Genomic DNA, 27,800 nt, shown 5'->3' with positions numbered 1-27,800 from the left:
TTATCGAGAAGAAACTATCATATTAAATCTTTACAAGCAGGGCGGTGATCCAAGGCAGGTGTCGCCGTCATCTGCTAACAATTTGGGCGCTCTTGTACGATCCCGAGGAACCCAAATCTCTCTTGAGTAACTGCTGCAACAGCGCTGTATTCATGCTTCGTTTACAGACTCAAACTACAAGAGGAAATTGCGCCGTAAGTTTGCACAGCGCCTGCTTTGAAGTAGGTTGTAGTTGTAATTCGTTTTATAGGCACCACGTGAGTGGGATGAAACGGGCATTAAGTGGGCGCACCCGCGGGATATGATACCTGACACACTCTCAAACTTCAGCCAGAGCACCGGACCTCTTTGACGACCTCTGTGGTACGAGTCAAATTTTACCGAATGACTGTTGCACAGAAGAGCCGTGCGCGCGTCTGCAGAAAGGACACGCCATGCCATTGGTTTTAAACTGAGCGCATTGGACTTGTTGGTGCTTTTGGTTATAGTTTGATTGAACTCTCCGCGGTTGGACTTTGAAAAGACTCCAGCATCACTGATCCCGGTGGGAAAGATGGCTGTGTTGTGGGATGACCCGTTCACGTTGCTGTGGAGACGGACTCTTGTGTTTTCTCTTCTGCTGCTCTTGATGGGGACCTTTGGGGACGAAACCTTTAGTGGAGAGGTGATTATTCCGAGTTATTATTTACTGCACACTTTTTGGAGCCCAAACTGGTTTTAATGTTTAATATGACCTTTTTGTTTGGTGAATGTGTTTGGTTTCAGTTTTTATGACTTTTAAACAAACAAAATAACGGTTTATTTAGAAATAATAACATAATTATACATATAAACCTAAAATAACAGAATAAACACATCCACATAAGGACAGAAATGTAATATTTTCAATTAGGACTAGAACAATGGACATTTGATATATATATATATATATATATATATATATATATATATATATATATATATATATATATATATATATATATAGATATAGATATATATATATATATATATATATATATCAGCTTAAATTATTGTCCACTGTTCTCTGTCATCCTAAGGCCACCGGGCGGTGGTGAGCCCAGGTGCGAGGTCCCTTTTATCGTTGCTTGCAGCTTTAAGTTCATGTTTGAGTTTGTAGTGTTTCTTCACAAAGAGAGATCACCAACTGCTACCCGGCATGAATAATGCAGTGTTTCCAGTTGTTTTCACGGACCACTGTGAAATGGTTTGCTGCTGTCTGTACACAAAATGTTTTTAAAAAATGGCAAGGGAAAAATCTTACTGTTTTTAGTACATTGTTACTATGTAAACATGCGCTCATGATTGCTTGTGCATTTCTTCTGAAAAGCAAAGTCTTGGGTCTGGTTTTAATGGAACAGCTGATTTAATCTGGATGCTTGTTACCCACTGTATGGATTTCAGACAGCAGATTAGAAAGCTGACGTTTAGCTTTTGTCTTAGCAAACCAGAATTGCCTCTTAAAATCCTGCAGACAAACTTTGGGCTGCTTTTATTTTGAAGTGGTAGGAGGTATGAACAGCTTGTAGTCTGTGTGGTTTGAGGTTTGCTAGTGGTGTGCCACCCCTTGTATGTGTGTGCTGCTGTGGTCCAAACCCTGTCTTTGGTGGTCTGGCAGTGTGCAAAGAGACTGGCAGAAGCAAAAGAACTGAACCTCTCTGGATTAATTGTTCCTCTCATTCATACTTATTCACTAATCTGGCAGAGCAGAGCATTCAGGTATCTGTCACCATTAAAGACTTCAAGGACAACACAAAGATCTATTACACAAATACACAAACATGTACACAGACATCACCTATATACTATATAACTGCAGGTTATATGTTTATATGATAACTTTAACTGTTAAAGGCTATAAGTTACTAGTTAATTAGGTAAAGTCATTAGCAACTAATAAAGTTATGGTGACTAATAATCTTAACTTTTCCTAATTTGATTATAATACAATAATGTGCTCCTTTTGTAAAGCTCATTGGCAACAATAATTTCCAGTGGTCATTCTATCATGATTCATCTGAAATAACCAAATAAAACTGAACATCCTCCTCTATGTTGGAGATAAATTGATCTTAATTGAGCTGCTTTAACCTGCAGTTTCGTCAAGACGAGGGATACTTAACCTTGTCTAGAAAATGATTTGGCTTTGTAAAATGGGTCATTGGGTTCTCAATGGTGGATAGAAATAAATGTTGAGACTAAGGGACTTTCTGATTGTGTGCAGACATTATTAAGAGTAATATTGCTAGGGTTGTTCCAACACACTTGGTTGTCACATATCCATTTCCCATTGGTGCTAGATCAAATCTGGATTACACTTGTTCATGCAGCATGCTGTCATTTGTAGGGCTGGATGATTAATCAAAATGATGCTATTGATCATACCTGTGATTGTCATGCACATCTGGTCAGGGAAGCACATGTGTGTGTTCACTAGTAAGTCTCATCTGAAAGCCGGAAAGCGCTCTTGCTGAAACTTCAAACATGAAGAAACCCAGGAAATGCCCATAGCATTGCATTATCACAGATTAAACATGATTACAGAATCATCTCACTTATTTCAAACACTCGACTGACGTTATGAAGTGAGTTGGGAGTAAAACATGTTTAAAATGTGGTATTTTTAAGTGTAGTATGTATTATACACAGCCAAAGTTCACCGAAATCTATGCAAACAGCTGTCGTTATCACATTTTCTTGATTTTGTTATTATCCAATTAAACTGTTTTCAGTTTTAAACATGATTTCGAAGCTTGTCAGTGAACAACAACTAAGTGCTGCTTCATCTGAAAGCATGTGCTGAACTCTGTAGGAAAAAAAAAAGTAGATCCTGGGAAGTATTTGGCACTTTTCTGAAATGTATATAGCGGTACGTTTTCAGAATGAGCCTGGGTTATAATAATAGCGTGTTCAGCATTGTGTTCCACTGGTATTTCAAAAATGGCATTCAGCTTATGTTTGTCTTGTTGTTCACAGTAACCCTGTCCCCAGCCCCTGACGAAAACAGTTTTTGTGCTGCCTCCAAGTCACAGTCGGAGGTGCGAATTTCAACAGTGAAATGTCCCACTTTCAACCTAAATGCATTCCAGTCAATCGTGCCTCACAGTTGCATTTTCGCTACGTGAGACGTAAATATTTCACAACATTTCATGTTTTTGTGCCAATTATGGCTAAAACTAAAATAATAGAAAATGCTACATGCTCATTGATAACAGCTGAAAATAAAACAAAAAGAGCATTATAAATTAATCCACTTTAAAGCTAAAATAATATCAGAAATAGCCTTTCTATGTTTCACTCTGCAGAACTAGCTGCCATCTGTGAATTGACGTTAAAAGAAGCATTTCGCTGGGTTCTTTGATCTGCTCTGAGTTCACAGGTCAGATGTCGGATCTCTATTCACATTCTAGACCTTATTTCCAAGTAGGATGTATCAAAACTCTCAGTTCTGAGTTGTCTGGAACGCGGCATTACTTCTAGCCCAGCAGGGTTTTGGTGCTACTTGAGAACCACTTTTTCTTGTTCAGAGCTGGTGCTTTAGTTTTTAGGTGTTACTATTTTGTAACTAGGCTCTGGCTTCGAACCAGCAGTCATACTACTTTGGTTGAAGATGTGTAACAATGACCACATTATCATTCACCAAATTTTTTGGCTTTTGATTTTATTATTATGCTAAGGTTGTCAAAAGTATGGGCGACGCGGTGGCACAGTGGGTAGCGCTGTCACCACACAGCAAGAAAGTCGGTGGTTCGAGCCTCGTATGGGTCAGTTGGCATTTCTGTTTGGAGTTTGCATGTTCTCCTCGTGTTCGCGTGGGTTTCCTCCGGGTGCTCCGGTTTCCCCCACAAGTCCAAAGACATGTGGTACAGGTGAATTGGGTGAGCTAAAATCGTCCATAGTGTATGTGTGTGAATGAGTGTGTATCAATGTTTCTCAGTGATGGGTTGCAGCTGGAAGAGCAGGTTGGCGGTTCATTCTGCTGTGGCGACCCCAGATTAATAAAGGGACTAAGCCGAAAAGAAAATGAATATCTCAATGTCAAAAGTATTGACTTCGGTAGCAATCGGTAATGAAACTATAATAACATCCGTTTTTATTTTTATTTTGTTGTTGTTGAGCGCATTCTTAAACACCACTGATGGGCCTTTGTGTTCACATGACCAGATACAAGGACACCTTGGTATTTTAAAGCCACGTCGATCAGTTCATCCATCAGCAGATGCTCATATGTCAGTTTATTGACAGATCTGCTGATGGATGTAGCTTTTAAATGGCAAATCTTGTTTTGTTTCGTGAAGATAGGTCAACCAAAGGCCTTCACAGCCAATCACAGTCATATCTGTTGAGCATATGAACACAGTGGCCAAACAATCTGTGCTTAAGAAATTTCACACAATTTCCATTTATTTTCCTGAGGATGTTCCTGGATTTCTTGAACGATTTGATTTTCTCCTTCATTGTTCTGCTCTTCAGGGGTTGGTCATGTGGTTTAACATCTACTGATTTAAATCTTGGGTAATTCTATCTGTCACAAATGTTGAATGACAGCAGACAGGCCTGCACATGCCACAGTGGTAGAAGGATTTTTGGAGGATTAAGCGTGTTAAAGCATGGATTTTTGAGTATGGTGGAATAGCTGTGAGGACAAAGGCTCGGTTTTTAAAGTCTAAACCTTATAGAGTAACGCATATTATAGTGCATGTATTCTCTTATACACAGTGTGTGAAGTACATTGGATTTGTGGTTATGACGCTGACGTTTAAGGTCATGTTTTTCTTTTATGCTGCAATGATCAGTATAAATCTACACCGTAATTACCATATTGACAAAAAATATGGACGTGACCTCAATCAGTTTTGGTGACACGATATATCGCCTATTATGCAGCTCCTCATGAATGCAAACAGCTGAAATCAAAAGGTGAAAAGAAGATATTTTTCAAGAAATGTAATGTTCTCCTGAGTACTACGAATAAGAATTAATCAAAAAGGACTTGGTTTCAAAGCTGAAGTCATTACAGGTCTGGTGATCTGGTGAAATTATGAAAGCATAACTCACTATATAACCAGTATTTAATCATTAACAGAGTTTGCAGCCATTTAGGTTAACAAATACTTTTCACTCCTGTATATAGATGAACATCTTTTCATATTTATCAGTTAAATTGCTATTTAGACATTATGAAAATCAGTATGATAATATCAAAACACTTTTTAGCCTTAAGTGTGATTGCTTTAATTTTTTTTCTACATGTGTCGTTAGTTTCGTGTTGGTTTAATCATGTTAATAATAGTTAATGCTAACTAATGATTGAATAAAATGTTCAACCCTTGGGTTGAATGGGGAATGGGTGTACTTGAGTATTATTCTGTTATAGTATAACATTAGTTTCGCAGAGATGGGTTGCGGCTGGAAGGGCATCCGCTGCGTAAAACATGTGCTGGATACGTTGGCGGTTCATTCTGCTGTGGTGACCCCGGATTAATAAAGGGACTAAGCTGAAAAGAAAATGAATGAATGAATGAAGTATTACATTATCATTAATCAGTGGCATAAAATGACAATAATTTTCTTAATAATTTCTGGGACACTATATTGCACAACTAAAAAAAAGTAGTTATTAAGACTTTAGGAAGTTTTGCCTGTAGAGAAAAAGTTGCATTTAAGATTATTGGAAATGAATATTGCAAGCACCGTAAAATTAGTTTTGACATGCACAAAAAGTTTTGTGAGCTTCCATCATGCATTACACTAAGAATTTAGGTTGTCTCAATACTGGAATTCGATACCAGTCGATCCTGAAATTTGAAAAACGTCCATTTCTCGTGAAAATTTCAGCGCTGTAGAGCACATTCTTCTTTAACAGCACTGGTTTGCCATTGTGTTCATGTTCTCAACAGAAATGACTATGATTGGCTGTGATAGTCATCGGTTCACCACTCACCGCTGTTTACTGAGTGTACCCGCAGATACAGGGACACTAGAGCATTTTAAAGCCGCGATTCATCAGCGGATTCCTCGTATGTTAGCTTATAGACAAACCAGCTGATCAACATGACTTTGAAACGCTCCAGTGCCCCTGTATCTGTGGTTACACTCAGTAAACAGCAATAAGTTCAGTGAACCAATGACCTTCACAGTCATTTCTTTTAAGCACGTGAACACAACGGCAAATCAGAGCTGTTTAAGAACATGCTCCTCAGCGCTCAAATGTTCATGGGAAATGGATGTTTTTTTTAAATTTCAGTACTGATAGGTATCGAATTCCAGTAACATGACTACCCTATGGAATACATAATGTGGTTGTTGTTATAGGATTATTGTTTGACTGAGTGCTGGGTTTCTTGTTATGTTGTCATTACAGTTGGTTAGTTGTTGTGTTATGATGTCAAGATGTTATCTTCTTTACGTTGTCTCCATGCACAAGCTTTGCATGTCAAGGGCTGTCTGCAGTATGGATGTACAAACTTCTGTTTTGAAATTATATGCTAGAAATCTTGGCTTTGTAAGTTGATTGAAGGTTCATAAACAGCTCACTATGCATTTTTCACTTATTTCATACTAAAGGAACAGTCCGCTTTCTTGAAAAAAGGCTAATTTGAAGTTAAATTATTCCATTCAGCCAATCTCATGGTCTGGCGAGAGCACATTTAGCTTAGCTTAGCTTAGCATAAAGCACTGAATCAGATTAGACATTTAGCATCTTGTTTTAGTTATTAGACAATTTAAAGCTTGACACTTCTGTCATTGCATTATGTTATGAGATTGCCCTTAAAAACACAATATACAGTTGAAATATACAGAATTATTAGCGCCCCCTGAATTATTACCCCCCCCCCTGTTTATTTTTTCCCCAATTTGTTTAACAGAGTGAAGATTTTTTCAACACATTTCTAATCATAATAGTTTTAATAACTCATTTCTAATAACTGATTTATTTTATCTTTGTCATGACAGTAAATATTATTTTACTCGATATTTTTCAAGACACTTCTATACAGCTTAAAGTGACATTTAAAGGCTTAACTAGGTTAATTAGGTTAACTAGGCAGGGTATGGTAATTAGGCAAGTTATTGTATAACGATGGTTTGTTCTGAAGACTAATTAAGTGGCTAATAATTTTGCCCTAAAAATGGCTTTAAAAAAATTAAAAACTGCTTTTATTCTAGCCAAAATAAAACAAATAAGACTTTCTCCAGAAGAAAAAACATTATCAGACATACTGTGAAAATTTCCTTGCTCTGTTAAACATCATTTGGGAAATATTTAAAAAAGAAAAAAATTCAAAGGGGGGCTAATAATTCTGACTTCAACTGTATATACATAATATATATGCGTAATATCATTGCACATTTTGCAGCCATGGTAAGGCAGCAAAGTTCCTTGATTATTATGCAGGAATTCGAGGATTCCTAGACATATCGGCCTAGAAAAAATCTACTTTGCAATTTTGTTTGGTCTCGGTAAACGACGTAAACACAGAAGAGTCAAGTAACAAGTAACTTTTTGGAATTTTTGTCGGGAGATGCTAATGGTCTAATCTAGTTTAAGGATTTATGCTAGGCTAAGGTAAAAGTGCTCACGCCAGACCCAGGTTTAAGTGATTCAACAATGATAAAACTCAACTGTTTAACTTTACAAAAGTTGTAAAATTTTCTAAAAATAAGTGGAGTGCTACTTTAACTGAACATTTTTTTTAACTTCAAATGTGTAGTTTCCCTGATGCGAATTTAGTTGTTTCCCTGGTGTGTTTTTATAGCTCTATGACACACAAATGATATTAAGGATAATTATTTAAAACAGTAGTTGAGATAAATGTCTGAATGGATTTATTTAAACTGAATCCTTTTTACAGTGAGTGGAAAATAGTACAACAAAATCAAGCTCAAAGCTTGAGTCAATTCACCCTCAGCGCAAACCATGTAGACTCTGGACTGAATATAGGGAGTGTTGTGAATATGTGTGTGGGTGTTGCTCAGAGAGCCTTTTGTCGTAGATTTCTTTACAACACAATACTTCACAGAAATGCATTCACTTTCTCAAGCAAAGATACAATTTCAAAGTGGAGTTTTATGAACATGTCAACAGCATGAACATGACAACAAGGTTTATCATTAGTTACCTTACTGATAGCCTATCTTTCTGTTTGCTTGGCAATTCAAATGAAGTCCTTTCAGGATATGCCCTGTGTGTGGAGAAAAGCTGCGAGGAATGTTTAAATAGATGGAGGGTGTAGAGGTGTTGGCCCGCTCTTCCATGCTGCATGTGATCAGTGAATGCAACAGCTGTTTTCTAAATAGGCCGCAAACAGAAACAGTTAAGGGACATTTAGGACTGCAGGGCTCTCAGGCAGCTGAGGCGCAACAATGAGACTTCTTGTGTTCAGCTGACTGTATTCAGAGGTGCTGGAGATAGAGAGACAGGAAGAGCTCAGGGAACCGACGGGGGTTTATGAGGACTGTACTTTATAGGAGCCGACTGTATCACTTCCTGCAACCTTATCTCTATCCTGCATTTTAACCACTGGAGTACCCCCCCCCCCCCTCCCTCATCCATGGAATATCTGGCACGATGCATCCTAGTGATTTTCTCACAAATCTCCTGGTGAGCTGTTTGTGTGGGGTCTGTGTGGGATAATGAATGTGATTGGACCGAGGAACCGCATTAACTGCTAATTGTATCCGTGTCTTTGCGGATTGTACTTGTGCTTTTGACTGGTAGGTCTATTTCCTCTTATTAGGAACCAGGACCACCAGTGCAGTTAGAGCAAGGTCATCATGAGGGCAATGCAATAGATTTGATAGGCCTTGAGGCTACTTTATGACTTTATTTTAGTAGAAATGGACCATCATATGCAATCAGTTTGGATTACAATTCAACTCAGGATTCAAAAATGGATACCATCTTTCCTGATTGGTGTTCAGTTAATGTGACTCTCGGAAATATGCAAAAACCAACATAAGCTCATTCTGAAAATGTACCCATATCTACATTTCTGGAGATCACGAATTATGTAGCCAGATGTACGTATGGCTACATTTCATCTTTAAAACGAATGGTAAGCTGTGGTATAATGTCGTTCCTTTTCGCACTTAACAGCTGATTGTTTACCTCCTTATGAACAGCTTTTTTTAGCTGTTACCAGATTGGCCAGTGTCTTGTCACACATGTCGGCAGACTTGTGACTTGGAGCGGAGTTGATTGCGATGACGGGGTTTAGGTTCATCAAAAAACGATTCCAGAAAGCGGGTTAAATAAAAACCAAGTAAAAAAATTAAATAAACAAGTAAATAAAAAGGTGAGAATGTGGTCAAATCTGAAAACGTGGTAAAAAATCAGGCAAGGGCTTTTCTTTTTCTGGATTGCTTTTTAAAACTGTCGGTTGGGTTTAGGGAAGTGGGTGGGCGCCGGTCAGTCGGTGCTTTTGAAAACACTATTGGTTGGGTTTAGAGAAGGAGGAGGGTGGGTCAGTCGGTCAGTGTGTCAGTCAACAGTGGGCTCTGGTGGATTTACGCGAGAACAGCAGGCATGAGTAGCACTCGTGAGAAAAATTTGTGGCCTCTGGTGGATTTGCGAAATTTGGTGCTCTTCAGAAATGTATATAGGGGTAAGATTAAACATTAATTGAAAAACATAAAAACAGCAGACTATATGATTTTGTCAATTGATGTAAAAATGTTAACACAAATACTTAAATGAAATAAATGACATAATAATTTAAAAACAGTTGTGTTACATAAAGTCGCACCCAGCAGCATTTACCTGTACTGTATAGACAATGCATACACATTTAGGGTGCAGGTTGTCCGAAGGTTCCTGAAACTTTTTTGAAATGTCTTTCATTTTAAAAACTGAACTTTTGGTCTTAAATGTCTTAAATTCACTAAAATATTGTGCTGCAGGTCTTAAATCATTTAAACAGGTCTTGATTTTCCTATCTCCATGTAAAGTTACCCAGTCCAGCCAACATTCATCCAATCACCAACAATCCATCTCAACACAACTTTTAACAAAATTAAATTTTATTAAGTACATTTTTTTTAAGTCTATGTACTTAACTAGATTTTGCTTGTGTTGACACATCATTTAAAATATGTGGCTAAGAAATAACAAAATTAAAATAACAAAATCTTTACAAAAAAAAAATTATAATAATAATATTAATGATAATATAGTTGAAGTCAGAATTATTAGCCCCCCTGTTTATTCCCCCCCCCCCCCCAATTTTTCCACATTTTTAAACATAATAGTTTTAATAACTCATTTCTAATAACTGATTTATTTTATCTTTGCTGTGATGACAGTAAATATTATTTTAACTAGGTTAATTAGGTTAAAGAGGCAGATTAGGGTAATTAGGCAAGTTATGGTATAACGATGGTTTGTTCTGTAGAATATCAAAAAAAAAAATATATAGCTTAAAGGGGCTAATAATATTGACCTTAAAATGTTTTTTAAAAACTTAAAAACTGATTTTATTCTAGCCGAAATAAAACAAATAAAGCTTTCTCCAGAAGAAAAAATATTATCAGACATACTGTGAAAATTTCCTTGCTCATTTGGGAAATATTTAAAAAAGAAAAAAAAATTCAAAGGGGGGCTAATAATTCTGACTTCAACTGTATACATATATTGAATTAATAAATATTTATATTCAATAAATATATTGAGCTTAATTCATAATAGTCTTGAAAGTCTTAAATTTGACTTGGTGAAACCTGCAGACACCCTGGCGTACAAACTGGTGCAATATCATGAAAAAGGCTATAAATGAGGTTGGTGACGTTATCTCATTCCCTTCGAGTGGTTGTATGTACATTAGGTTTGTTAATTTTTTTTTTTTTTGCATTTTTGAATAAAAAAAGGTTTGGTTAAAAGAATTAAAATCTACATTTATGAGACAGTTGTTAGACTACTTAGGCACTTCATCATAAATCATCATAATTTAATCATAAGCTTGTCAAACAGCATTTTTAAAATTTGATGTTTCTTCATTCAAAAGGATAGGAGCTTGCACTTGCATGCTCGAGAGGCTATTTTATAGATGGCTGCTGAGTGAATTGACCTGCCATAAAGGGACATTAGTGGTACTTCCATGAGAACTCATCATCTGAATATTTGATTTAGTTTAGCATTGCTGTTTCCATCGATTAAGCTTATTGATTTACACTGCTGGAAAATGAAATTGACAACTGATTGATGCTCATGATCCTTTGACCCTTGAGTCTAATTTCATAATTGCCTGCCATTGCGTAATGAAGATATAGTCCAAATGTGTTTTTAAAATCTATTTGTTGCTTTTATCCCCCAGTAAGAGCTGGACAGAGATGAAATTAAGATTGTCATTGCATTATCCTACAAATCAGTTATCCGAGACATCAGAGCCAGAATCCCGTCTGGAGCACCAATAACCCAATGCGTTTGAACTTATTTCACTGTATTTGACTCCTCTTCTCTGTCATGTTCTTTTTTCCTATCGTCCTCTTAATCTTTTTCACTTGATCCGGTCCACTTGCATTCCCTTCCCTCACTTAATGACCAAAAAATGGCACGCACCCAAGGCCCGGCAATAATAGCGCTCTCTAGTCGTTAGATTTTTGGCTGACATTGTTCTGGACACACACACACACGCTCTCTCTCTCTCTCACACTAAACCCAAGCCTTTTCACGACGCGCTGTGAATCACAGGTTCTTGGAGGACGTGCTGTTGGCAGCGGCTCTCAAGGTCCCATTGAGCCAGCGGTTGGCACGGTGGCTGATGGGACAGAAAGATGGCTCTCCCTGCCTGCAAAGCCTTACTCAGTATGCATGTCATGGGATGTTGTGATGGTGGAATGGATGCTGAAGCACTTTAGATTTTAAAAGCGGGTACATCTCATGCATCACCGTCCATTCTGAAAGCATGCAACTGGACGTCTGCTATCACATTTTCGTGTTGCAATTAATTGTGGAAGCTTTTATATCACTATTTATTTTTTGAGTATCATTTTTTATTTCTTTCTTTCAAAATGTTTTAAAGTAAATAATACTTCAGAGTGTTTAAAAGAACCACAACATGCACTCAACCAACTGTAGCAAGTAATGACATGGAGTGATACATCTTCCATTTAAAACAGTTCCATTAAGACTTGGGCTATTTTACTCCAGTAAGTCACAGTATGTATTCTAGCCCCATAAATCCTTGCAGTGCTGCGTTCTAAACAAACAATATTGTGATAGGAGAGCAGCTATAATCTTTTAAGGTCCACGCCAGGAGTGAACTATTGCTGTAAAATAGTGTTTTTTTAGCAGCATTGAAGCCTGACATTAACAGTTTTTACGATTTTGACCTACAAAATGATTACTTTAACAGGTATAGTAATCCAAAACTATATACAGATGAAGTCAGAATTATTATCCACCCTAATTTATTAGCCCCCCTGTTTATTTTTTCCCCCAATTTCTGTTTAACAGAGAGATTTTTTTTCAACACATTTGTAAACATAATAGTTTTAATAACTCATTTGTAATAACTAATTTATTTTATCTTTGCCATGATGACAGTAAATAATATTTGACTAGATATTTTTCAAGACACTTCTATACAGCTCAAAGTAACATTTAAAGTCTTAACTAGGTTAATTAGGTTAACTAGGCAGGATAGTGTAATTAGGTAAGTTATTGTATAACAATGGTTTGTTCTGTATACTATCGAAATAAATTTATAGCTTAAAGGGGCTAATAATTTTGACCATAAAATGGCTTTCAAAAAATTAAAGCTGCTTTTATTCTAGCCGAAATAAAACAAAAAGCTTTCTCCAGAAGAAATAATATGATAAGACATACTGTGAAAATTTCCTTGCTCATTTGGGAAATATTTAAAAAAGAAAAAATAAATTCTAAGGGGGGCTAATAATTCTGACTTAAACTGTATACATATATTGAAATATTTATATTCAATAAATATAATGTTTAAAAAAAAAATAAAAACTGCTTTTATTCTAGCCGAAATAAAACAAATAAGACTTTCTCCAGAAGAAAAAAATATTATCAGACATACTGTGAACATTTCTTTGCTCTGTTAAACCTAATTTGGGAAATATATTTAAAAAAAAAATCCAAAAGGGGGCTAATAATTCTGACTTAAACTGTATATTGTGTATACTTGTTCAATGCAAATAAATTATTTAAACCAATTGAATTGCAAAAGGCTTATAAAGTAATTAGTATCATTGACATCTCATGAGTAAACATTAATTAATGCATTAAAATCAACAGTGAGAAATAGCCAGATTATAGCTATATGTTAAAGTAAATTAATAACCAACTGAATTGTATTAGTTATCAACTCCATTTAATAAAATGATCATGTCTTTTGATTTTAATGGGTTAATAGGCAATAATTAAGAAATCAACATCATTTAACAGTCATAAAGGCTTTTGAATTTGTCTTTTTGTTGACTTCAGTTAACGTAACTAATGTTAACAAATGTAAACTTACATAATCAGTTACATGTCATAGGCCTGACTAACCTGAAAAAACGTAATATTTGAAAATAATTTGCCTATTTAGTCTTCTAGCATTTGGTGCTGTGATGAGCAACCACTGCATTTACAACATTCTGAATATAGTATTATAGATATAATACAATATTATAGACTGAAAGATCCGCTGTAAATGCTGAACTCTCTCAGTGTGTAAACATGTAAAAACCGCAGTCAAACTATTACTATTACAGTCAAACTATTAGATTTTTGCTGCATTTTGTGACAGGAATAACACTCACGGCTTTCTGATGCTACCTACAGAGTGCATCTAAGTTTCCGAGAAATGCAGAGTTTTTTTTTCTCTCATTCGCTGTGCGGTATCAAACATTGCATTAAAAATACACACCTCCAGCAATTCCTCGAATCAAGATCTTGTTTGTCACGAGGGGCATGAATGAAATTCCTGAATGAAAGTGGAAAACTGCAGTTAAAGTCCACCATTTAATAATTTGGATAATAATTCGATCACTGATGTCCATGTAAACAGTCACTGTCTTTCTGCCCTGTGTCTTTTTGTTTGTTTTGCCCTTTAAAAAAACAGCCTACAATATTAAATAATAATAATTATTCATTGTATTATGGCCAGGGTGCCAACAATTTTGGTATTGTGCATTTTTATATTGTGTTTATTACGTATATTGAATAATTGACTATCGGCATATGTCCAAAAAGTTAAATAACAAATAATTATTCATGGTATTTTGAAGTGCCAACAATATTGAAACTGTTCATGTTCAATTTAAACTCGATATATTGAATTATTGAATATCGGCATACGTCTAAAAGATTGAATAATAAATAATTATTCATGCTATTTAGAAGTGCCAACAATATCGATACTGTGCATGTTTATAACCATGATATAGTGAATTATTTAATATGTCGACGTGCAACAAATATCAAGGAGAATGATTCCAGGTGCCCTAGATATAAGAAAGGAGCTTATAAAGCATGAAAGTAAGAACATTGTTGTCCTTTGTGAGTCAGTAAGCAGAACAACAGGGCAATGTCTTTGTCGAGCACACACAGACACACACACACACACACACACACACACACACCCTCCCACCTCTCGCCCTGCTGAAAGCCCCAGGGCTTGGAGTGCCTGAAAGCAGCACAGTCTTATCTGTGGGGGTGAGGTGTGTCCTGCTCTGCATGGCCCTCCAGCGCTTCCCTGTGGGAGACACAAAGAAGATTGTGCTCACGCAGAGAAAGAAAGCTGCAGATTATTTGATATGGTGTAAAGAGACGAGTGTAGTTGCACCGTAAACAGTAACTAGTTGACTTGACTTTAAAAGAAAAAAACAAGCTAATTTTACAACTCCCCTAGAGTGAAACAGTTGAGTTTTAGCATTTTTGAATCCATTCAGTCAATCTCCTGGTCTGGCAGGAGCACTTTTAGCTTAGCTTAGCTTAGCATAGACATTGGATTGGAGTAGACAAAAGTCTTGTCGCCTATCCAAGTTTTAGGAACAACAAATAATTACTTGACTTCTAGTTGATCATTTGGTATCAGAAGTGAATTATATAAAAGGCAAAGGCCTCTAGATTACACTTACTTTACCAAAATAAAATATGATCATGCCTTGATTTTTAATTATTTAATTAGGACAGTAAGGTCTGACTTTGCTTAGACAAAAGTCTTGTCTCTTAACAGAAATAATGTACAGTACAGAATATAAAGTCATGGTGCAGTGGAAAAATAATTAATATTGTTTATGACTCACATGAGCTTGGAGGACTGCATCCATACATCTCTGCAATGACTCAAATAACTTATTAATAAAGTCATCTGGAATGGCAAAGAAAGCGTTAATGCAGGACTCCCAGAGTTCATCAAGATCCTTTAGATTCATCTTCAATGCCTCCTCCATCTTATTCCAGACATGCTCAATAATGCTCATGTCTGGTGACTGGGCTGGCCAATCCTGGAGCACCTTGATTTTCTTTGCTTTGAGGAACTTTGATGTGGAGGCTGAAGTATGAGGAGCGCTATCCTGCTGAAGAATTTGCCCTCTCCTGTGGTTTGAAATGTAATGGGCAGCACTAATGTCTTGATACCTCAGGCTGTTGATGTTGCCATCCACTCTGCAGATCTCTCGCATGCCCTTATACTGAATTTAACCCCATACCATGATTTTTCCTTCACCAAACTTTGATTTCTGTGAGAATCTTGGGTCTATGGGGGCTCCAATAGGTCTTCTGCAGTGTTTGTGATGATTGGGATGCAGTTCAACAGATGATTCTTTTAAAAATCTTCCTTCTGCCACTTCTCCAAATGATCAACTAGAAGTCAAGTTATTATTTGTTGCTTTTATAACTGGGTTTGACGAGAAGATTTTTGTCATGTAGTGTATGCTTGCTGATTGTTTATTGTATTTTATGAAGATGCATTACCTTACAGAATCCTCCCAATCCATCTAAAATGATCAATTCTTTCCAAATAGAGATATTTATATTCAGAGAGATATAGAGATATGCATATCGCAATATATATCGCAGAAAAACTAAATATTGCAATGATATTTTTCCAATTTCGTGCAGCCCTGTTATGCATGTTGGGTTATAATTACTTTCTGCTTCTGCAGGCTATAGATAGCTGGTTTTTGGTGTGTTGGCGTATTTCTCCTAGCCAGAACAGGGCCAGCTATTCAACGGTTTGCCTGTTATTCAGCTGCCTTGACAGCACAAAGGCCTGTGTTTTCTGTGGCCATGGAAAGTGGAGATCTGGACCAGGCAACTGTGAGACAGCCATGGTTACAGAGTAGGAAGAGAAGGAGACATTATAGAAGCAGTGACCCCAGCCCACACAAGCCCTGTGGGACGTCCACATTAGCCTTCAGCTAATTAATACCAGGTGAAAAACAGCACTGTGTATGCACAAACACCATTGTGAGCGATTGGTTCTGAATTGCATTTTTCTCTCGGTTACAATTCACTTATTTGTCACTTAAATGTTTCTGCTAACTTATACAAGTAGCAGTTTAGGCATGGGACAATAACCGTTTTCAAGGTATACCGCGGTTTGGAAAGATCAAGATTTTAAAACCGGCAATTTTTTTTGCTATACCATTCCTAAGATATGTGTAAGATTTTTTTATTTACTTTTTTTCTCCAGCAGAAAAAATATTCAAAGATGACGTTTTAAATTGTAAATTGTTTTTGAAACTAATGAAGACAGCAAAAGTCAATTATTCATTTGAATCATTTAGTCTGACATGTTTACTGCTCCAAAACATTATGAATGTTTCTCAAAATAAAATATTTTGTCTTCAAAGAGGAAAAAAGTTGTTGTTTTTTACCCAGACATTTAAAAAGAATATATTTTAGAGCAGTAATCATAATGCAGTGAAGCCGTGATCTTTTTATCCAAGGTTATCATAACGTAAGAATCTTATGTCGGGCCATGCCTATAGCAGTTAGTATTTAATGAGATGGCAATGCACAAAATGAACGTCCATATATTTAATTTCATTCATTTGGATTAAACAGCTCAATAAGCAGATTCACAAACAACGGACGCTTGTGGCTTAAATATGATATTCATTTACAATAACAAATCCTAATATTCATTTGAATCAGTGAATCACTTACTGGAGGCTCGCTCTGACCGACTCATTTGAACTCAATGAATTAATAAATTCTTCCTAGATAATATACAGTTGAAGTCAGAATTATTAGCCCCCCTGAATTATTAGCCCCCGTTTATTTTTTTCCCCAATTTCTGTTTAATAGAGAGCAGATTTCTTCAACACATTTTTAAACATAATAGTTTTAATAACTCGTTTCTAATAACTGATTTATTTTATCTTTGACATGATGACAGTAAATAATATTTGACTTGATATTTTTCAAGACACTTCTATACAGCTTAAAGTGACATTTAAAGGCTTAACTAGGTTAATTAGGTTAACTAATTACAATGACGTAACTCGCGGCTGAACTGTCATAGTACGATGCATCGTTTGGGAAAAGAACGATGTAGTGACGAGTGTTTCCCAAAATCTGTAGTTTCTCTGTCGCAGATCCATCATTTGACCCACGTTAGTTATAACCTAAACTGCCCATAATGATGCTCTAAACGGGGTGGTAACAACTTCTGTAGAGAAGAACCCCATAATTTCTTTGTGCAAATTATATTGTTTTACACACGCACACAAAAAAAAAATCCAAAATTAGTTTTGGTAAAAACATGCTCTCGCTTTCCATATTAATTGAAATATATGTAAATGGCACATATAGGACCAATGTTTCCTTTACAAATATCATGAGAACATTACATATTCTATTCTAAAACATAAAATCACTTATAAAAGCTAACACGTATTCTAATATCATATATAAATCATATAAACAAACAAATAAATAATGAGGCGATTTATTTAGAAATGAAATAATATTAATAATATTAATGATAATGATAATGATGATGATGATGATGATTATTATTATTATTATTATTATTATTATTATTATTATTATTATTATTATTATTATTATTAAGTAGGATATTGTTTATTTATTTATTTATTTTTTTAAGTCTACTTTTACAATTTGACACTTGTAAACCACTGCAGAAATGTTCTAACCAACAGGCCCATGTCAGATACAGTACAGATATCTAATAAATAACCTACTATAAATTAAAATCATTAAAGTATGCTATGTTTTTTGTTTTCACAAGCTTTGGAGACGTAACGTAAATTCCACCTTTAAATAATAGGTCACCTATAACTTTCATCATGAGCCACGGCTGTGTTCAAAATGACATCAATGTTTTCAAAGTGCACAGCGAAGGGAGCGCAATTGTAAACATGAAGATTGCTAAAAGTGAACAGTAAAAATACTTTAAAAGCAAGATACACCTAAGAGAGATGACTTTAATCCTTTTTTAAAAAAAGAATTCCAAGTTTAAACGTTAGAATGTTCTAAATGAATAGGGCATAGGGGGGATAACTGGGAATTGAACACAGCCAGGAACTATGTTTCTAATTACAGCTCTAGAGGTGTAGTCGCAAGCATACAAGCATGCGACGCAGTTTGCGAATGTTCATTGGAAAGATGGGAAACGCCGCATCACACATGTTTATTATGATGCAACTTGTGACTTTAGTTGGCTAACCATGGTTTTCGGAAACACACCGAATTAGGGTAATTAGGCAAGTTATTGTATAACGATGGTTTGTTCTGTAGACTATCGAAGAAAATAATATAGCTTAATAATATAGGCTAATAATTTTGACCATAAAATGGTTTTTAAAAAATTAAAAACAGTTTTTATTCTAGCTGAAATAAAACAAATAAGACGTTCTCCAGAAAAAAAAATATTATCAGTCATACTGTGGAAATTTCCTTGCTCTGTTAAACATAATTTGGAAAATATTTAAAAAAGAAAAAAATTCAAAGGGGGGCTAATAATTCTGACTTCAGCTGTATATCGTCTCCTCTGGTAAAATTATATATACAGCATATCGCAGTATTTATCGCAGAAAAACTAAATATCGCGATGTCAGATTTTTCCAATATCGAGCAACCCTACATGAGACTCATTTGAGAATAATCTGGGAACCAAGGAAGGTCTCTATCTGCTTTCAGCTTTGGATAGGTGAAACAATTGAGAAATCTGATTTCCTGATTTCTGTTTGGTGGCCACAGACACCGGGTGGGCTTAACAGTAGGTGGTTTAATTACATAATTTGGGTTAATTACCACACTAATGATAATAAGCAGTAGCTAGTCACGTTTAATGAACATCAGAGCCTCACATCCCGCTTTCACCCCCTTAAATGGTCTCTGTGGCTTTTTGGATTCGCCTACCGTCTCCAACACGAGAGACAGATGTGTCGCTCTGCATGTTTCTGGCCTGAGGAAAAGCCCCGGGACATTCTCTGCTTCTGAGGCCTGATAAACTGACTGGCCCAGCTGGTGCCGTCACCCCGCAATCTGTGCGAGAGTGTTCTCACACAGTCTGGGCCGGTATTAGGTGTCAGCTTATAACAGGTGTGACGCTCTTTCGGTCTGTGACAATATCGGCTTTCTCTTTCATTCTCATGGCAGTGACAGACTGATGTTGCTTTCAATCGCTGTGGTCTTAAAGCGGTCACATCTTATTTTTATGTCAGTGTTAAGAGCCTTAATTTTAGTTTAGTCTTTGGCTGATCCTAAAGGATACATTCATTGGATTTAACTACACTGTAAAAATACCTTTTAGTTAACAGTTTCTGTATTTTGATCAAGTGTTTTCTGTTTATTTACGGTTGTGAATTGCATTATGAGATGTTGATCTCTGCCCTGTCAACTTTTAATGTTGAATATTCAACTCTACAGTTTAACAAAGTGACTTTTATTGATATTTTAGTAATGATATAATGTATAAGAAATAATATACAGTATGTACAAGTAAGTTTGTAAAATAACAGAAAATGCACTAGCAGTTTCATAAAATGTTTTGATAGTGTAATATACAACACCAACTCATATGATACATCACTTTAAACTATTAAAATGTTCATAAAAGTCACTTCCACTTTTCGAACTTTTAAAGGTTAAGAATTGTTGGAAGAAAGCTTAAGCTGTCAAAATGCAATTCAAAAGCATAAATAAATTGAAAAATGAAAATAAAAACATGAATCACAAAATACAGGAACTTATGCTAATTAACAGATATTTTTTACAGTGTAGTCTTGTTTATGTAGGAATAAATCTGCAATGGGTACAGTGTTTCTCACTCTTGAGCTAAAATAAGCATCATCAGGCATATTTTTGACAGCTTCAGGATTTTCTTTTAACCTACAGTAACAACATTCTGTATTGTCATCAGATCAAAATCAAAAGTGTAGTATGCATTGTGTAGTTTCTGGCTGAAGGGAACACCACTGCTCTCTTTGTCTATCTTTATGTATATATACAGTGCTCAGCATAATAAGTATGAATATTTTTTATTCTGAGTGAATATTGTCAATATATTTTGGTGTTTTTAACAACTCTTAATTCCATATGTCTGTTTGTCTTTCAGTCATGGCTGCGGATGTACGGCTACCTCCCGCAGGCTAGCAGGCAGATGTCCACTATGCGCTCAGCTCAAATCCTGTCCAATGCCATCAGTGACATGCAGCGCTTCTACGGGCTGGAGATCACCGGAGAGATGGACCCCGGCACTATTGAGTAAGAGACACGCTTGCCCCATCACCTGAGCTAATGTTTCAGCTGCAACCATCCCAAAGCATTTATTTTTCATGATGCACTTAAATCCCATTACACTTGAAATTGGACAGAAACAACTCACCTTATAGAGATGGAAAACCGTTGGGAATAACATGAGTTATTTAATGTTTAAGGAACTCTTTTTTTTTTAGTTGAAGAATGTTGAGGATGTTCATTATTAATATTGACATTACCTAATTTCTTTTTAAACTATTAATGTTGTCTGGCTGGTTTAAATGCAGGAGCTCTTTAATGATTCATTATTTATGCTAATACACTTTTGGTTCTGGATTTTTTTTCCCCATATACTTTTCTCAAAGGTATTTTAAAATGTCTTTGTTAAAAATGTGAACCATATGAGGAGAATCACAGTGCAAACATTGTTTTGAAGGAGTACACTACCTGACAAAAGCCTTGTCGCCTATCTAAGTTTTAGGAACAAGTTATAACTTGACTTCTAGTTGATCATTTGGTATTAGAAGTGGCTTATATGAAAGGCAAACACCTCTAGATTATGCTTATTTTAGCTAAATAAAATATGATCATGCCTTGATTTTTAATTATTTAATTAGGACAGTAAGGTCTGACTTTGCTTAGACAAAAGTCTTGTCACTTAACAGAAATAATGTCCAGTATAGAATATAAAGTCATGGTGGAGTAGAAAAAGAATTACTATTGTTTATGACTCCCATGAACCTTGAGGACTGCATCCATACATCTCTGCAATGACTCAAATAACTTATTAATAAAGTCATCTGGAATTGCAAAAAAAGCGTTCTTGCAGGACTCAGAGTTCATCAAGATTCTTTGGATTCATCTTCAATGCCTCCTCCTTCATCTTACCCCAGACATGCTCAATAATTTTCATATCTGGTGACTGGGCTGGCCAATTCTGAAGCACCTTGACCTACTTTGCTTTCAGGAATTTTGATGTGGAGGCTAAAGTATGAGAAGGAGCGCTATCCTGCTGAAGAATTTGCCCTCTCATGTGGTTTGTAATGTAATGGGCAGCACAAATGTCTTGATACCACAGGCTGTTGATGTTGCCATCTACTCTGCAGATCTCTCTCATGCCCCCATGCTGAATGTAACCCCAAACCATGATTTTTCCTTCACCAAACTTGACTGATTGATTTCTTTGAGAATATTGGGTCCATGCGGTTTCCATTAGGTCTTCTGCAGTATTTGTGATGATTGGGATACAGTCTAACAGATCATTCATCTGAAAAATCTACCTTCTGCCACTTTTCCAAATGATCAACTAGAAGTCAAGCTATTATTTGTTGCTCTTACAACTAGGATTGATGACAAGACTTTTGTCAGGTAGTGTAATATAGATAAAAGTACAAAACTGTGTACTTAAAGGGGTAGTTCACCCAGAAAATTCAAATTTGCACACTATTTACTCACCCTCAAGTGATTCTAAACCTTTATGTCTATTTTTTCCCCTTTGAACACAAAAGAAGATGAAATTTTGAATAAAGCTGAAAACCTGTATCCATTGACTTCCATAGTAGGACAAAACAAATACTATGGAAGTCAATGGTTACATGTTTTCATCTTTCTTTAAAATATCGTCTTTTGTGTTTAACAGAAGAAAGAAACTCAGAAAGGTTTGATACAGGTATAGGGTGAGCAAATTAACACAGAATTTTTCATTTTTGTGAAAAAATCCCTTTAACAGCTTTAATAAGGGAAAAAAACATCAATCCCATAAATCATTGCGAATATAACTAGAAGCTAAAGCCAACAGTGTTCTAAGTGGTTGCTACGGTAGGTAGTTGCAGTCACTTGGGTACTCTGCTTTGTTATTAGGCAAGCCTCATTTACATGTTTGATGAAATCTTAATACTTGGTAAGCATTTCTAGCATGTTATATCACTTAGCTAATCATTACTAGCATGTAGCTACAGCAATAACTGCTAGCATATGTAATATGAAGGAAGTCTCAATTGCTAGCATGACTCAAACAATCCAATACCCAGGTCCTTTTGATGTTCTGATGATGAGATATCGTTGTTATTACATTTTTTTTTAACTGTACCGCATTTTTCAATTCAACTGTACCGCATATCTTTGGACATGTGGGGTAAATCGGAGCACTTGGAGGAAACCCACACGAACACGAAGAGAACATGCCAACTCCACACAGAAATGCCAACTGACCCAGCTGAGGCTCGAACCAGCGGCCTTCTTGCTGTGAGGCAAATGTGCTACCCACTGCGCTACCATGCAGCCCTTTTTTTTTGGAAATATATTGCATAAACATTTTTTATACGAAAAACTATAATTTGGATAAGTCTGAAAAGATAAAAGAACAAACTCTTATGCAAAAAATTTTAAATAGTATAACTGTTTGTTGGCTTTCTCAAGGCAACATAATAAAATTAAAAGAGCCAGAAAAATATCATATGGTTTAACAAATCTATATACAGCAATGTTACGGTGAGACACTGGGCAACAAAGTTGAGGATCCATGTGTCGTTTATTAAAGAGTAGTCATGCAAGCAATGGTCAAAAACAGGTACAAACAGAACATGTACATAATCCAAAGCGTTGTCCGAATCAGGCAAATGGTCAGGACAGGTGGCGAGACAATGGCAACAATAAACTAAGCAAAGGGTCAAAACACGGCAAGACAAACAAGGAAAACCGATTTGTAATGCTGCACTGGGTAAAACAAGACTCAGCCCTGTGTGTGTGTGTGCAAGAGTGGTGTATAAATAGTCCAGGATATCAGCCCATGATGACACTATTATAAAAGTAGCTATAACTGTCATTATAATCCAGTATAGGTTTGTTGTGTCATTATTGTAACCACAAGGGAGACGAGGAACAACGGAGTGAGGATCCTTATGCAGGTTTTATTCAGAATCGTGGTCAGACAGGCAATGACCCACAACAGGCGCAAATGGGTACAAAAAAGGCAATCTGGAGGCATCTTCAGGTAACAGGAAATTGGTCAGTACAGGTGGCAGACAGTGTAAACGATAAAACAAATCAAGGGTCGGAGCACGTAGAAACTATACCAGGAAACGCTTTGTAATGTTACAGGGTGTTAACCAAATAAGACTCACCAATGAGAGTCTCAAAGTGAGCTGTATATAAGTGAAGTGTAATCAGTCCACGAGCAGCATTAGCCATGTGAGTCCAATCAAAGGAGCCTTGGAACAGGTGTGTGTGTGGTGCATGACATTACTTGTAGTCCGTATGGAGGCTGGATTGTAGTTCGTGTGAATGTGAATGTTCTCCAGTGATCTATGAAGGTTAGATTGCTGGTGATCGTGAAAATTATAGATACATTTATGGAATTGTTATGCTTGATTTTATTGTAAATAATTTTAAACAGAGTTACTGTATAACTCATTAAGGCCATGGGCTTCATAGAAAGTGTTACTGTGTAGCTTTTTCCATTCTTGATACTTTCAAAAAATGACATTTGCTGCTTGTTTAAACTACTTATTTAAAATAAGTTGATTCTTAAGGTTTTTTGGGGACAACTTAATTGTTTTCTGTACAATCCGCTTAAATTTGTAAAAACTATCAAGTTAACGTAATCGATTTGTGTTGGGAAAACATGAAGTAATTATGTAGAACCCAGCATTTTACAGTGTCTGCACAGACCCTGATGTGTTCTTTTATTTTTAGGGCCATGAAGAGACCCCGCTGTGGGGTCCCAGACAAGTTTGGGGCTCAAATCAAGACCAATGTTCGACGGAAACGTTACGCCCTCACTGGCCACAAGTGGGACAAAACTCACATAACCTTCAGGTGGGTTCGAATCTGACTCTTCAATCCATATCTTCATTATTCTCAGGGACTTAATAGATGTTCATTCTACCCCTTGTCTCTCTTAACCGCAGTATCCAAAACTACACTCCTAAAATTGGGGAATACAACTCATATGAGGCCATCCGAAGGGCTTTCAGAGTGTGGGAGAAAGTGACGCCACTCACATTTGATGAGATCCCTTTTCACGAGGTGAAATATGGCCGTCGGAAGGAGCCCGATATCATGATCTTCTTTGCATCTGGTTTTCACGGGGACAGCTCACCATTTGATGGAGAAGGTGGTTTTCTGGCTCATGCTTACTTCCCTGGTCCGGGGATGGGGGGAGATACTCACTTTGACTCGGATGAACCGTGGACCATTGGGTCACAAAACCTACAAGGTGAGTCTTATGAGGTTTTTTATAACGGAATATACAGAATTATTATTATTCTATATATTTTTTTCCCACCAAGATACTTGTAATCAGCGTGCAATTTAAAGGCTTAAATGGGTTAATTAAGTTAGGGTAATTAGGCAAGTCATTGTATAAGGATAGTTTGTTCTGTAGACAATAGAAAAACAATATTGCTTAAGAGGACTAATAATATTGACCTTAAATGTTTTTTTTTTTATTAAAAACTGCTTTTATTCTAGCTGAAATAAAACAAATAGGACTTTTTCCAGAAGAAAAAATATTATAGGAAATACTGTGAAAAAATCCTTTCTCAGGAAATATATTAAAAAAAATCACAATAGGGCTAATAATTTTGACTTCAACTGTAGGTAAATAATTTAATATTGGTTAAATTCTATGTTTAAATGATAGTATATGCAAAACCGATCAAAGGTTTGGGTTCTTTAATATACTTATGCTTTCTTATATTTAAAGGTGCATTTATTTACTCAAAAACACAGTAAAAGCAGTAATGTGAAATATTATTACAATGTAAAACAACAATTTTCTACTATTTTAAAATGCTATTTATGTGACAGCAAAGATACATTTTCAGCATCATTATTCCATTCAGTGTCTCATGAACTTTCATAAATGATTCTTAAGGTATGTTCACCCCAGACGCGTATGAAGTGTCAATTGCGAGTGAATTGCATGTTAAGTCAATGCAAAGATGCGAATAGATATCATGAGGCGCGATTTGTGTACTAAAGCAGCGTGAGTTGAGCATTTTGCGCGTTTGACACTCTTAACGCATGAAATACTCAGAAAATCTGAACTTCATCTGACATTTGAGCCGCATTAACCAAGCCATGATAATGACACGAATTTGCGTCTATTGTGAAGTGAATTTGATGCATGAATGAAGCGAGTAAAAGCTTAAAATGTTCCGTGTCTATTTAATAGCATGATTTGTTTGTGCGTGCCGCATCTAGAGTGAACACAGCATTATAAGCTGATTTGGTGCTTATGGGAGATGTGTTAGTATTATCATTGTTAAAATCAATTTACCTTTTTAATTATTTTTTATTACTTATTTATTTATTTAATATTTGGTATAACACCAACACACCGTTCCACACTAATGATATTTACAGGGACATGTTATTGATAAATAAAGGATAAGTTTCATGCAACTTTTTGCACAACACCAAATAAATACCTGCAAGACAACTTAACTATGTCTATGATTTGTAATTGAATACATTTGTCTCCATATGGACACCTTTTTAGTCAGTTTGCTCACTAGCTTACAATGTACGATGTTGTACTTGTGATTAAAAGTGCTCAAATTTGAGTCCAGTGAAGCACAGTTACACAAAAGAGATAAAAGTAATGTAAAATCAAGGTAAAACTACACGGTTGCCTTGCATTTTTTTTCCTATGTTTGCTTTTGAAAACACTATTGTTTGTGTTTAGGAAAGGGTTTAGGTCAGTGGTCTTCTAAGTGATCGGTACAACAAGCCCCGCCTTCTCATGGGCATGAACAAAAAAGATGTGTATCTAAAACTTAAAAAAAAAAAAAACATCTCTCAAGTACGTATTTCAGATTTGCAAAAGTTTAGACAGCGCCCTCTAGTAGATTTGTCATCTGAAACATGCAACAAAATGTACCCAGCAACGTATTTTACAAAAGAGTTGACCAAGGCATGGATTTCCAATGAGGCTGGGCCGATATGTCTTTCAAACCAAAACAAACATACTCACTTATGTTAGAGTCTATTGATTAAACTCTTAAACCCCAAATCTGTTGCAGACTGAAAAGAATAATGTCGCTTTTGTAAGTCAGTTTTTGTTCACCCTAATTGCCTAATAACAGGCTCGTGCTCTCATTTGCTATTGTCATCAGAGGTTTTTATGGTCCTGTGGAGGTGAGGGGCTTCATTAGAGACACATGGCTGATTCTGTGTGGCAGCATGCTGATGTATTGTGAGGGTCAGACATGTGTGGAGACTAATTTGCACTTTGAGGCAGAGAACCATGAAGTATGTAATGAACAAAAAGATATATTGTGGTCCAACATCAGAGACCAAGTAAATTGAAATGGATGGATTCACTTAAAAAAAAAGTATGTCAGTGAGGTTTATTATATATATATATAAGAATACAGAATTTAACTCCAGACATAAGTTCATATAGCAAGAATTACTATAAATGTCACCCTGGACCATAAAACTGGTGATAAGTGTCAATTTTTGAGACTATCATCTGAGGCTGATTCATAAGTTTTCCATGAATGTGTTGTTTGTTAGGATATAGTATAATATATGTCTAAGAAACAATTATTTAGCAATGTGGATTCGAAAATCTAAATAGTGAGAAAATGACCTTTAAAGTGTCTTCATGAAGTTTGCAGCAATGCACATTATTAATCCAAAATTGAGTCGGTAGGACAAATCTAAAACAAACAAAGCATTTACAAACTATCTTCACGTAACTTCATCTTTAATTAATATCCTAATGATTTTTTGGCACAAATGAAAAATCTGTAATTTTGACCCATGCTACTGTATGTATTTTTGGTATTGCCAAAAATATACCTTTGGAACTAAAGGGATATTAATAATAATAAAAAAAACTCACTATTCACTCACCCTTAAGTGGTTTTAAAGCTTTAAAGTTTCTTTATTCTGTTGAACACAAAAGAAGAAAGCTGAAAACCTGTAACCATTGACTTCAACAAATACTATGGAAGTATTACATTTTTCAAATTATCTTCTTTTGTGTTTAACACAAGAAAGAAACAAGTAAAGAGTGAGTAAATGATGACAGAATTGTCATTTTTGGGTGAACTATCACTTAAACTTATCCAGGGTCTCAAGGTAT

At 35.9% G+C, this 27,800-nt stretch overlaps 1 protein-coding gene across 1 annotated transcript in view; it reads left to right on the top strand.

Moving 5' to 3' along the window:
* The first annotated feature begins 640 nt into the window (after positions 1 to 640).
* The window catches only part of mmp15b (matrix metallopeptidase 15b), a 61,586-nt gene continuing 34,426 nt past the window's right edge, over positions 641 to 27,800 (top strand). The window contains 4 exon segments of the mRNA XM_056462321.1: positions 641 to 664; positions 20,562 to 20,710; positions 24,398 to 24,520; positions 24,613 to 24,920. Of these exon segments, the coding sequence (XP_056318296.1) occupies positions 20,574 to 20,710; positions 24,398 to 24,520; positions 24,613 to 24,920 (568 nt within the window). The 5' untranslated portion in view covers positions 641 to 664; positions 20,562 to 20,573.

This window comes from Danio aesculapii, chromosome 7 (genome assembly GCF_903798145.1).
Source record: "Danio aesculapii chromosome 7, fDanAes4.1, whole genome shotgun sequence".
Taxonomy (NCBI): Eukaryota; Metazoa; Chordata; class Actinopteri; order Cypriniformes; family Danionidae; genus Danio; species Danio aesculapii.
The sequence above is the reverse complement of the archived record's forward strand: the minus strand, read 5'-3'. Positions and strand labels throughout refer to the sequence as shown.